Raw genomic sequence first — 12,671 nt, forward strand, 5'->3', positions numbered from 1 at the left:
AATATTTACCAGTTAGAACCTTAGAGAGTTTTCTAAAAGGAATTCAATTTAGTTTTCCTGTCAGCTCTTTTTACAACTCCCCAGAGAATCCACAAAGATAATAAGCTTATACCTTCTTTAGGGGTGTCACTGGAGAACTTTCCCCTCTGTAAAGAATTGCTCATTCCCCCTGGGACCCAAAACTATATGGTAAGAATGCGACTCTATGACATCGGCCGGCGGCAGTTGAACCTTACCATCCGGATCGTGTGTCGAGCAGAAGGATCCTTAAAGATCTTCATTTCTGCCCCATATTGGCTCATTAACAAAACAGGTATGTACAGAGCCTCTGTCCAAGTAGCGTTGGCCTTGGTTATGGGAGTTCAGGTGTATTCACTGAATATGTCCTACCTAAATAGAACTAATCCAAGCCGATTACTTCAACTGTCTGAGCTGCTAAGCTCCTTGAGCATGCTTCACTATAGTCAGAACTGGCCTTTTAGGCAGTGGATGGGGCCCATTGGATGAACTCCATTATTTCTACTCCCTCCCCCGATGATAATTTTTCATCCTTTTTCCATTTTCATCTTCCATGGGCAGACTGGGTGGGAATGATATAAACTTTTCCCCCTCCTTTCTAAAGGGTTACCACTGATCTTCAGACAGGACAATGCAAAGACAGATGCTGCAGGCCAGTTTGAGGAACATGAGTTGGCCCGGAGCCTGAGTCCCCTCTTATTCTGCTATGCTGATAAAGAACAGCCAAACCTGTGAGTACAGTTATTTCCAGGAAGGGGGGAAATCAGCTCCTCGAGAAGGAAAATTGGCCATGGCTATAACTTATCCACGGAAGTAGAAGCAATCTGCAGATAACAGTTCTGACTTGGCAGAGGGCAGAATCATGACATAATGGGATTTTTTCCCCCCATCTAATTTGTGTTATTTGATACTAGGACTAAGTCAGTTGTTAGTGTATAATGAAAGTTAGTTTTATTTAGTATGTGTTGAAGTAGTTCTCCTATTCATGAAGAGAAACCTGGCACTCCCTCTTCTCTTCAGTTTCCCATCTGCTGAAGCTTTTAGCACTGAAGAGCTGGTATTAAGAAGATAGGCTGCCTTTCAGCCCCACTGATCAGTTAGGGCTGTTAGTGGAAGGTTTTGAAATCCAAAGTAGGCTGTTCTGCATCCCAAAGCACTCATTGAGTGCTTAGAGTAGGGCAAACCAAGAATTGTGCAGGTTAAATGACAGGTTCTTTTTTTTTTTTTTTTTGGGTCAGTCGTGGAGTTTGAACTCTGTGCTTGGGCGCTGTCCCTGCGCTCTTCAGCCCAAGGCGAGCACTCTATTGCTTGAGCCACAGTGCCACTTCCGGTTTTCTAGTTGTTTATTGGAGATAAGAGTCTCACGGACTTTCCTGCTCGGGCTGGCTTTGAGTGGTGATCCTTAGATCTCAGCCTCCTGAGTAGCTAGGATTACAGGTGTGAGCCACTGATGCCCAGCTAAATGATAGTTTCTTTTAATGTATGGTAGAACATTAATTTGCTTTTGTTCTTAGTTTTGACATTCTGCTTTTTATGAGGTCTTCTCATTTGTAGCCCTAATCCAAAAGTAAATGAGTATGTCTCATAATCAAAAGTGCCATGCACTCTTACATGGAGACTTCTGCTGAAGGCTTAGCAGGAATGCTTCCAAATGCTGCACTGCAGTGGTGCAGATGTGTTTAGCAGGGATGGCTGCAATCTAGATTAGTGTTGGGGACACAGCTAGCCACTGTCATGGTTAGTACTTCAGCCTCACTGGACCTCACGGTTGTTGGCCATTTTAGATCTAGGACTTAACATTTGTCACAAGTTTGTTATCCGTGGAATTTCCACTTCCCAAAGTGTTTCCATGAAAACTATCTCATTAGATTCTCCCCAGGTTCCCAGTGGTTTTGGGTGGCCAGGAGATACTGTAATATCTTAACAGGAGGAAATTGAGGCTCAAGTGTACATTGCTTTATTAGTGATAGAGCTGGAGTGCAGGTTTAGGAGTTAAGTTTTCTTGTGTCTTGTCCAACAAGACACAGACAACTCAATAGTACTTTGGCACTGGGATTGAGTCAGTCCTTGGAAGTGATTCACCATCAAGTTCTTCTCTTTACATGCCTTGGTCAGGTTTTTTTCTCAGAGTTTTTGTTTTTGCTTTCTTTCTTTCCTTTTTTTTTTTTTTTTGCTTTGATTTTTTTCAAGGCAGCACTTTTCTCACGTGTTAGGCCCACAGAATCCTAGGGTTTTCTTCTAAAGTGTTCAGTTGTAAATGCTTGTGTATATCACACACTGTTGGACTATGGCTACTTCTAGGAAGTGTGTTTAAAACTGATTAATTCTCTTAGTGTCAGTATTAGAGATCTGACTGGGTGATAGCCACCTTAGTGTTGCCTACTTTAGAAGGTAGATAAGATTTCTTGTGGATGAATGTATACATGTTTGCTTTTCTGCCCCACAGCTGCACGATGAGAATCGGAAAGGGGATTCATCCAGAAGGCATGCCTGGCTGGTGTCAGGGCTTCTCCCTGGATGGTGGTAGTGGTGTCCGAGCTTTGAAAGTCATCCAGCAAGGAAACCGCCCAGGGCTGATCTATAATATTGGTGGGTTACCTGTTGGGCAGTGGGAAGACAGAACTATTGTCCACTGACCTCAGGCTTAGACGAATATTCTGGCCATGCATTTTGCCCTGGCTACAAGTATTGATTTTTTTTTTTGATAGTAGGTTGTATGTCTGTTCTTTGAATGCTAGATTGAGTTCAACACATATCTATTCTCCTAGGGATTGGAGGAGCCACCTAAACACTACCCTTTTTTAAGTCAGTGGCCTTATTTAATTTCAAACTCACCTTGCTGTCAGGATGGCATCAGTTTGGTTTGAATCTTTGTTTTTCAGAAGATGCTTTTTCTCCACCTTGTATTCTTATACTTTCATTAACATTTGCAAACCCTAAGAGGGTAAAAAGCATTGTTCTCCCTGAAACTAAAACAGAAAACAAAATGACTTGCTTACAAGAAGAGGGGAGGAGTGAGTCAGAAGAAGGGTGGTGGCCGGTGAATGTGAAGAAGATAGAAAAAAATGCACTCTGTATTGTAGACATTAGAAGTTCCCAGACAGCCTTTTGAGGTGGCACAGAGACACTGTATAAGTATTCTCAGGGATCCTGAGAACACCCGAAGGATCTATCTGACTTACATATATGCCTTGGAATTAGAATGTTAGCAGTATATCCCTCTTTATCCAAGGCGTTTGAGTATTGGAATATTAGAGTTATATTGTCATACATGATGGTGGAGTTCTAACCACCCTCCCACACATAGCTACAAGCCACGTGCAGCTGCTGAGGTTTTTTTGTTTTTTTTTTGGGTCGGTCATGGGGCTTGAACTCTGGGCTTGGGCACTATTCCTCAGCTATTCAGCTCAAGGCAAGCACTCTACCGCTTGAGCCACAGCGCCACCTCCGGTTTTCTAGTGGTTTATTGGAGATAAGAGTCTCACGGACTTTCCTGCCCGGGCTGGCTTTGAACCTCGATCCTCAAATCTCAGTCTCCTGAGTAGTTAGGATTACAGGCGTGAGCCACTGGCGCCTGGCTAGCTGCTGAGTTCTTGAGAACACATCCTGAGAAGTGTGGCTATGTGATGGAGGGATGAAATAATTTCATTCATGTAGTGAAATTAAATGTGAATAACTAATTAGCAGGCAGCTGGGGTACTGGACAGTGCAGATAGCAGTAGTCCTGCTGTAGAAGGACTTGAGCCACTCCCCTAGCTCTTTTTGGCCTTAGTTATATTTTAGATAGAGTTTCACAATTTTGTCCAGAGCCTGCCTTTGGACCATGATCCTCCTGCCTATATCTTACCCTTTTCAAAAATTTTAACCTGGATTTATATTTGTAGTCCTATAGTGGGCATTAAGATATTTTAAAGAAATAAACTTTAGCTGGACACTACTGGCCCATACCTATAACCTTAGCTGCTGAAGTGGCTGAAGTCTGAGAATTGCTGTACAAAGCCAGCCTGGGCAGCAAAGTCCATAAACTTTTTATCTCCAATTAACCAGCAAAAAGCCAGAAGTGGAAGTGTGACTCAACTAGTAGAGCACTAGCCTTGGTTCAAACAAATCAAAACTCAGGGACAGTGCCCAGGCCCTGAGTTCAAGTCCTTGGACTGGGGCATACCCCCCCCCACACACACACACAACACACACACCACAACACACACACACACACACACACCACAACACACACACACACACACACACACACACACACACACACACACATACGGAATAAAAAATAAACTCTGTTCATTCCTCCAGCTGTAGATAATGTACTTTTTCTTACGTTTGGGTAGGCAAAGGCTGCTTCATTTTGGCTTTTTCTTGGAATACCCTGTTCTTGGTACATTTCCCAGAGCAAGGTTGGCTGGAAGCTTTTGTTGAGACAAATTTGGGGAAGAATATCACTTGTTCCTTTTGTGTGAACAAATTAAAAATATGCAGTAGATTACTTGTGTAGACTTACATGCATGGAACATTTATCGCAGGGTTGTGCTTTGTTATTCTACCATGAAATATTGTACAAAATAGGACTTTGCAATGAGTTCTTATGAGATTTGGGCATGTATTTCCAAGGAAATCTGTGGACTGTCTTACTTGGGTAGATAGAATTGGGTAGGTAACTAGCTTCCTATTAGGAATGCTTACAGCTCAGCTCCAAACAAAAGCCAAGGAGGGCTTGGCCAGTTAGCCTCATCTCTTTCTCCAAACAGAGGCCTTTATTGCAGCTTCATCTTCTCAGCTCATCTTATTGGAGGATGGCGAGGGCAGTCTAAGATGAAATGTGAAACAAAAAAGGCATACCTTTTCAAGAGTGTGTACTGGTTTGGATACTCTAGCACCTTTTGTAGCATCAAGTTAAATTCATCTTCTATAGGCAAATGTTGTGTTAGTTAAGATCAGCTAACTCTCATACTGTTGGTTTCTGGCAACTAAACCTTTTTTGCATACCCCAGGAAGAAAAGCAACAGGATTATTTCCTTCCTCTAGTACCACATGGCCTTTGCAAGGCACCCACTGTACCACTTGAGCTAAGTCCAATCCTTTTTTGCTTTTTCCAGATATGGTCTCATATATTTGCCTGGAACCAGCTTTGGGCTGTGATCTCCTCCTATCATATCTTCTCCTTTTCAAAGGTGTTTCAAAGACAGATACTTATTCTTGCGATTTTCTCAGTCTTTCAAGTATTTTCAAGCTGTAGTAAAGGAACATCAGAATTTCTAGGCCAGTACAAGTGCATTATGAATATGCATTGGAATTGGCAACTGGAATTGTATTAGAAAATCAGTATCTGATTATTCTATAGAAAGGCAAATTCTTTCATTTTTATGGTTTTCTCCAGACTTGACTGCTGAGCTGGAATCTTGCATATACATATATATCCTATTAAAGTATGAAAAGCCTCGTGGAGATTCTGGGTCTAGGCAGGTGCTTGGTTTGAACCCCAGCCATACCATCTACTAGCTGTGTTACCTAACTTCCTGTGCCTCTCAGCTCTGTAAAATAGACATAATTAGGTTTGTAACTCAGGCGGTTATGAGGATGAAATATGAAGTCTTTCTTTATTAGAGGCCAGTAAACATTATTGATATTTTATTATTTCTATTATAAATGCTTTGAATGTTATATAGCTGGACCTTAGTCCAGTGCTTTCAGTATAATTACTGCATTTATTGTCTGGATGAATGGATGATTTATCCACTATTTTGTGGTTTTAAAAAGGTGTCATCAGGGCTGGGAAGGTGGCTCAGTGGTAGAGTGCTTGCCTTACATGCATGAGGCTCTGAGTTTGATTCCTCAGCACCACATAAGCAGAGAAAGCTGGAAGTGGCACTGTGGCTCAAGTGGTAGAGCACTATAGTCTTGAGCTGAAGAGCTGAGGGAAAGCGCCCAGGCCCAGTGTACAATCCCCACAACTGGGGGGGGGGGGGGGCGGGGGGGAGGAGAAAGGTGTCTTCAGATTTTTAAAGGTAATTCAGTGCTATTTCATTTTTCTTACTTGGAACTTGTTTTGAGATTTTCTTCTGTTTTATTATTTTTTCCAGTCTGTAGTAGTTTTTTGTGTTTTGCACTTTATTATTATTGTTTTTTAACATTTTTTATTATTATTTTAAAAGTAGTTGTACAAAGAAGTTCTCATTCTACAAAACAGTATATGAATACAAGGTGTCTGACAACATTGCCACCCATCGCTCCTAACCCATCCCTTCTCTCACTTTTTTTTAAAATTGAGATTAGATAATTACATAAATTTCACATATTTCACAGTATTGTGAAATAGTGATATTTAGTTAAAGTCACAAACACATCTTAACTTTTACAAGGCAAATTGTTTTTAAAGACGTACTTATTTTATAGATATAAATTCTAGTATGTAGCATTGTAATTGAGGAAGAATCTTGGACAATGGGATAAAAGAAAGTACTAGATAAGTAGTTTGAGTTCAGTCAGAACAAATCCAACCAGATACTTCTGAATTCCCATCACAGCCTGCCAAAAAGGCAAGTTCTCCAGGAGAAAGTTTTGTTTATGTGTAAGTAGGAATGCATCATATGAACTTGTCTTAGTTTCGTAACTGTAAACATGAGGCATATGTGGTTGAATGCTTATATATTTTAGTTTCTGCTATAATGGTACATATTCTGTGAAGAGCTGAGATTTCAGGGACTATTGATGTTGTCCTTGAGACTTTTTAAGGCCTAAATGGGAAAACAGAATAGTTTTGTACTTTGCATAAAATTGCAGTTTATATCACATTCTTGAAAGGCTCCATATCCTCTCGTGATATAATTTTTTTCTCAGAGAAGCTAATTGTGATACCTGTTTATTTTTGTTGGACCAAGGATTTACTGTCTTATGAGTAATTCATACAGATGGCTCTTGTTATTTGCAGGTATTGATGTTAAGAAAGGCCGAGGCCGATATATCGATACCTGTATGGTCATCTTTGCGCCTCGTTACCTGTTAGACAACAAGTCATCTCACAAGCTCGCATTTGCACAAAGGGAATTTGCCAGGGGACAGGTAAGCAGTTTGGTTTTGAGTGGACGGTGCTTACTTAGTATCAAAAGTGAGTTTTAATGTCATGACTCATCTTACATTAATACTGTCCATTTTATGATATGAATGACCCAAATAGTTCCTGCCAGAAGATAAGGCTCAGTGTTGGAACTCAGCAGACCTTTATATGTTGCTGAGTATTGCTTTGTTGATTAAAGCCAGTGGTTCTGTGTGTTTTAGGGAACAGCCAATCCCGAAGGTTACATTTCCACCCTTCCTGGTTCCAGTGTGGTGTTCCATTGGCCTCGCAATGACTATGATCAACTATTATGTGTCAGATTGATGGATGTTCCCAATTGTATTTGGTCTGGAGGCTTTGAAGTCAACAAGAATAATTCCTTCCATATCAACATGAGGTAAGTTCAAGGCTTGACCTAGAAACAAAAAGTAGTCTTGTTTGAGATGCAGTAATGTAAATTGCAGGCCCATTCTGCTCTTTGTAAAGTGGGAAGAGGTATTTCTGGCTCAGATGATAATCCTTAGAGCTTGCAAAATCTAGAGAGGAGTAAGCGCTTTGATGGAATGAGTTAAAGGGGTTGTTAGCGGTTGGAACTGTTGAGTAACTTCTGTGGTCTGCAAAGGAGTAAGTCCAAGGGCAGCAATGCACTCATCTCATGCTTTCCTGGATGTCTGGAAATTCTGTCTGCGCTTAGATGACAGCACAATTACAAATATTTTTGTCTATTCTTAGCATTTGTACATGCTTCTCTTAACTTGATGCTGTTATTAAATTGTCTGGCTTTCATTGTCCTGCCAGTGACCCTCAAGGTCCTTGTTAGAATAATAAACCAGTGATGACTTAATCTTTCTTCCTACAGTTACAGAAGAGTAGATGAGGGGTTTTGTCAGCTTCCAAGTTTCCACATGATATCAGGTCTTGGAGATCCATGCAAGAAAAGCATTTCAGGGTGTCTTACAAAAAATGAGACTCACAAGGTGACAGTTTTAGTTTGGTATAACAGGATTAAAATAGGGAGAAATAAAAAAAAAAAGAAAGGGAAACATTCCCTGCTGACCATCCAAAAAATGGGAGTCAGACTCCAAATGACAGCTGTTACCTGTTGCCTCTATTCTTTCTGAGCTAGGGTATTGCTTGTGTGGTCATGTCCTCTAGCAACACACAGTCAAGACTGGTGCTGCTGCTGATTCTAAAATTCTGGGCTTGTCTGAATCACAGGGACGTAGGTGAGCTTTAAGTCTTCTTTTTTGCTTGCCTTCATTTTTGCCATCCATTTTACAAAGGTGCCAGCAGCTGGGCACCGGTGGCTCACACCTATAATCCCAGCTACTCAGGAGGCTGAGATCTGAGGATCGTGGTTCAAAGCCAGCCTGGGAAGGAAAGTTCATGAGACTCTTTTCTCTAATTAACCACCAGAAAACTGGAAGTGGCACCGTGGCTCAAGTGGTACAGCACCTTAAGCTGAAGAGCTCATGGACAGCACCCAGGCCCAGAGTTCAAGCCCCACTACTGACAAAAACAAAAACAAAAAAATCCCCAAAAGTACCAGGATTTTACCATTTCAAAGAGAAGGCAGATTTAAGATAGCTAGTTCCTTCCAAGTCCCCCAGTGTTTGTAACTTAGCATGTAAAATTGAGGGACATGAAACTGCTTTTTCAGTGCTTTTTGGTTTCAACTTTCTGAGTCTAGCTCTTTTTATATTTATTAAAAATAATTATTTTCTGTCTCTTCATCTACCTATCCTGCCTCATTCTTTAATCAAATGTTTTAAAAAATAATAATTTAAATAATTTTAAAAAATAATAGATTTTTGTTTTGAGATTGTGAGATGGTTGGGGGGTGTTTGTCTTGCAATGTTGCCCATTTTGAACTTGAAATTCTAGGCTCAAGTGAGCCACCTGCCACAGCCTCACAAGCAGCTGGTATTATAGATAGTCCTTTACTGTGCCTGGCTAAAAGAAACTTTTAATAATGCTAAAATATATTAAGTATACACAAAATATATTAAGTATACAATTCACTATTGTAACTATATTCACATTGCTGTACAAATAATCTTCAGAACTGTTTTCAGTTTGTAAAGCTGCAACTCTGTACCCATTAAGCAACTGCCCAGTCTTCTTGCCCACACATTCTCTGTTATGTCTGTATAGAAAGTTGATTGCTGGGTGCCTCATATAAGTGAAATCGTGGAATACTTGTCTTTTTGTGATTGGCTTGTTTTATTTAGCATAACATTTTCAGGGTTCATCTGCGTTGTAGTATGGATTAGAATTTCTTTCTTTTCAAAAGCTGCATAACATTCCATTGTATGTTTGTACCACATTTTATTTATCTCTTCATCTGTTATGGATAGTCACAAGTATAGCCCACTGAACCTGGCTTTATTATTTTTAATTTATATATGTTATTATTATAAAGGCAGTGTTCAGAGGGGTTAGTTACTTTTCAGATAATAAGTACATTCTTTTTAGGACATAGTCATCCTTTCCTTTGTGTTCTCCCAGTTTTTTCCACCCACAAGTTGTATAATTCATTTCCAACAGTGTCTATCGTGTGCCACTACTTCATTTGTTCACTCTTTGTCCCTCCATTTGTGTGTCCCCGCTTACCCCTGTAAAGACAGATGAACAAAACAAAAAGAGAAAAAGCTCTTGTTTCCATTTCTTGGAATTCATTTTGATAAATATTTTCCAGTGAAGATGCACAAATGGCTGAGAAGCACATGAAAAGATATTCAACATCACTAATCATTAAAGAATTATGAATCAAAACCACAATGATGAGGGCTGTGGGTTTAGCTCAGTCAGTGGTAGAGTGTGTGCTTAGCATGCTAGAGGCCATGGTTTCCAGCTCTAACACCCAAAAAACAAAACAAAACTAAGAAACACAATGAGATACCACCTCACACCCATTAAGTGGATGAGGCTGTAGAAAAGTTGGGATCCTGTTACGTTGTTCGAAGAAAAGTAACATACCACAAGCACTATGGGAAATAGTATGGTGGCACATCAAGAAATTAAAAATAACAACACATGTGTTCTCTCACATGTGGAAGCTAGATCTAAAACTGCTTTTTGTTGCATGGTACAAGGCATTCCGCACAAGATTGCTTTTGTGCCTGAAAAAAAGAGAAAAAGAAGGTAGGGTACTTTGTACCCTAGCCACCATTGTTTTATGTCTGTCTGGATGGAGGTAGCCCAGATTTGTGGTGAGAATGGAAAGCTAATTTAGCATTAAACCAAAAAGTTACTCAAGATTATTTAAACATAAGATAGAAAGGGAAGAAGATGACTTCTAGGCCTTTTTGTTAATGCTTTCAAAGTAGTCTCATCATGCTACCTTAAAGTACTGAGCCATCTATCCCTTTTACTTTTGCCAGCTTTTCATTTGGAAACAAAAAATGAGAATCCTTTTCCATCTTGTACCTGGATTTACTAATTTTCAACATTTTGCCCCGTTCTTACCACTTTTCCTCTCACTTCCTCCATCCCTCTGTCCTGCAATCCTCCTGTGCACATGAGCCCATCTTACATGGAGTTTTCTAAATGATCTGAAATAAACTGAACTTGTTCATTAGACTTCACCTATAAAAATGCCACTAGTAGCAGGATTATATTTATTTAAAAATTTTATTCATTATTATTAATTTTTTGCATGTATCAGGATTTGAACTGAGGGCCTCATGATTGCTGGACTTGCTTTCTTAGCTGGTGCTTTACCTCTTGAGCCATGAGTTTACACCAGCTTTTTGCTTGTTAATTGTAGATTATAGACTTTTCTGCCGAGGCTAGCTTCAAACCACAATCCTCAGAACTTGCCCACTTACATATATTTAGGTATAAAGTATATTTGTATATATATTATGTATAAGTTATATAATATATATTCTCAGTTTTGCAAACTGAGAAATTTAACATAGATATGGAGTTTTCTAACAAATAGCTTTCATAGAATGAATGAATGACTAAAATGTCCTTTACAGCACCTCTCACTGTCCTTGATTTAGGTCCAGTCAAGAATAATTTTCTTTGGCTGGGAAGGTGGCTCAGTGGTAGAGCGCTTGCCTTGCATGCTTGAGTCCCTGGGTTCAATTCCTCAGCACCACATACGCAGAAAAAAAAATCCAGAAGTGGCGCTGTGGCTCAAGAAATAGAGTGCTAGCCTTGAGCTGAACAGCGCCCAGGCCCAGAGTTCAGGCCCACAAGCGGACCCAAAAGTAAAAATAAAAATAGTAATAGTAATAAACTCTTGTTCTCTTGTTCTCTTTATCTAGAGCAGTCCCACTTCTCCCTGTTTGTCGTTATTGACAGTGACATTTTTGAAAGCTCCAGCTTCTTATAAAATGTCAAAGTTTCTGCATTTGGATGAAGTTTTTCTCCATATGAATTTGGGTGACATGTTTTTGGTAGTAATATGATTGCATCACAGCAGGAGGCCTATGGTATGGTGGCCCAGTTTGGGGATTACGTTTGACCATTACTCAATTAAGGCGATGCCTGCCAGGCCTTTATCGTACAATTACCTTTCCTTCCTTGAAAAGAGTCATTCACTGGGAGATCATTTAAGATTGAATATTAAATCATTGACTCAGTGGTTTGATGGTTCTTCTCATGTGTCCATTGTTACAGTGGTAGATACAAAATGGTAATTTTCAAATTTTCTCATACTTTTTCTGAAAAAGTGACCTCTTTCTGTCTCTCTCTGTCTCTCTCCTCTCTCTCCCTTTCTCTCTCTTCTTCCCTCCCTCTCTCCCTCTCCCTCTCACCTTCTCTCTCTCCCTCTCTCTCTCTCTCTCTCTCTCTCTCTCTCTCTCTCCTTCTCTCCCTCTCTCTCTGTTTATTCCTGGTTTTTGTCTCTCCTTCACATCTTTATAGAAGGATATCAGTTAATAAATGTTGAAGGGATAGGAAATCACCATATGGTTATTGGTTTCTACTTTCTCATGTGGTAAAGGACCATGTAGTAGGCTGCTGTTCGCTGGGGCACACAGCGTTATGGTGGTGCAAAGCCCAAGGGAAAAACAGATTGCACTTGTTTCTTCGTTGTAATGCCACCTCCTTTGTCTCTGTGTTCTGTAGGGATACCCTGGGAAAGTGCTTCTTCCTACGAGTGGAAATCACCCTGAGAGGAGCTACATACAGGATCTCCTTTAGTGACACCGACCAATTACCTCCTCCTTTCCGCATTGACAACTTTTCTAAGGTACCAGATGTCATGGAGAGGCAGTGGGCTGCTTCCCGGGTGAGAGGGTGTGATAATGCGGTAATGCACTCAAAGGAAGCTATAGAAGAGTAGGCTGTCTATAGCCCGTCAACCCTGGAATCCTGACTGTTCGGATATGTTTCCTCATGGTTATTTTGATGGCTGGGCAGCCGTCACTCAGCAAAAGGTACTTTTTATCCCTTAATATTTTGCAAGAGACTTTGGTTGACATGATGTCCTCTTAGATTTTCATTGTAAGAGGTAGAGAAAGGAATTAAATTGTCCAGTGACAATGGGAATGAGCAGAGATGGTGTTAATTAGATACACAGTGAGGGTTTGTATGATCCTCCCAAGTAGAGCCCAAAGGAAAATAGTTAGATTCC

General features: G+C 40.3%; 1 protein-coding gene across 1 annotated transcript in view; it reads left to right on the forward strand.

Moving 5' to 3' along the window:
* The window catches only part of Vps13d (vacuolar protein sorting 13 homolog D), a 237,077-nt gene that overhangs the window by 115,971 nt on the left and 108,435 nt on the right, over positions 1–12,671 (forward strand). The window contains exons 48-53 of the mRNA XM_042695737.1: positions 122–313; positions 623–749; positions 2,465–2,607; positions 6,956–7,086; positions 7,303–7,478; positions 12,164–12,287. Of these exons, the coding sequence (XP_042551671.1) occupies positions 122–313; positions 623–749; positions 2,465–2,607; positions 6,956–7,086; positions 7,303–7,478; positions 12,164–12,287 (893 nt within the window). The remainder of the gene's footprint in view (positions 1–121; positions 314–622; positions 750–2,464; positions 2,608–6,955; positions 7,087–7,302; positions 7,479–12,163; positions 12,288–12,671) is intronic.

The sequence above is a fragment of the Dipodomys spectabilis genome, unplaced genomic scaffold (genome assembly GCF_019054845.1).
Source record: "Dipodomys spectabilis isolate Male_0828 unplaced genomic scaffold, ASM1905484v1 ptg000188l, whole genome shotgun sequence".
In the NCBI taxonomy this organism is placed as follows: Eukaryota; Metazoa; Chordata; class Mammalia; order Rodentia; family Heteromyidae; genus Dipodomys; species Dipodomys spectabilis.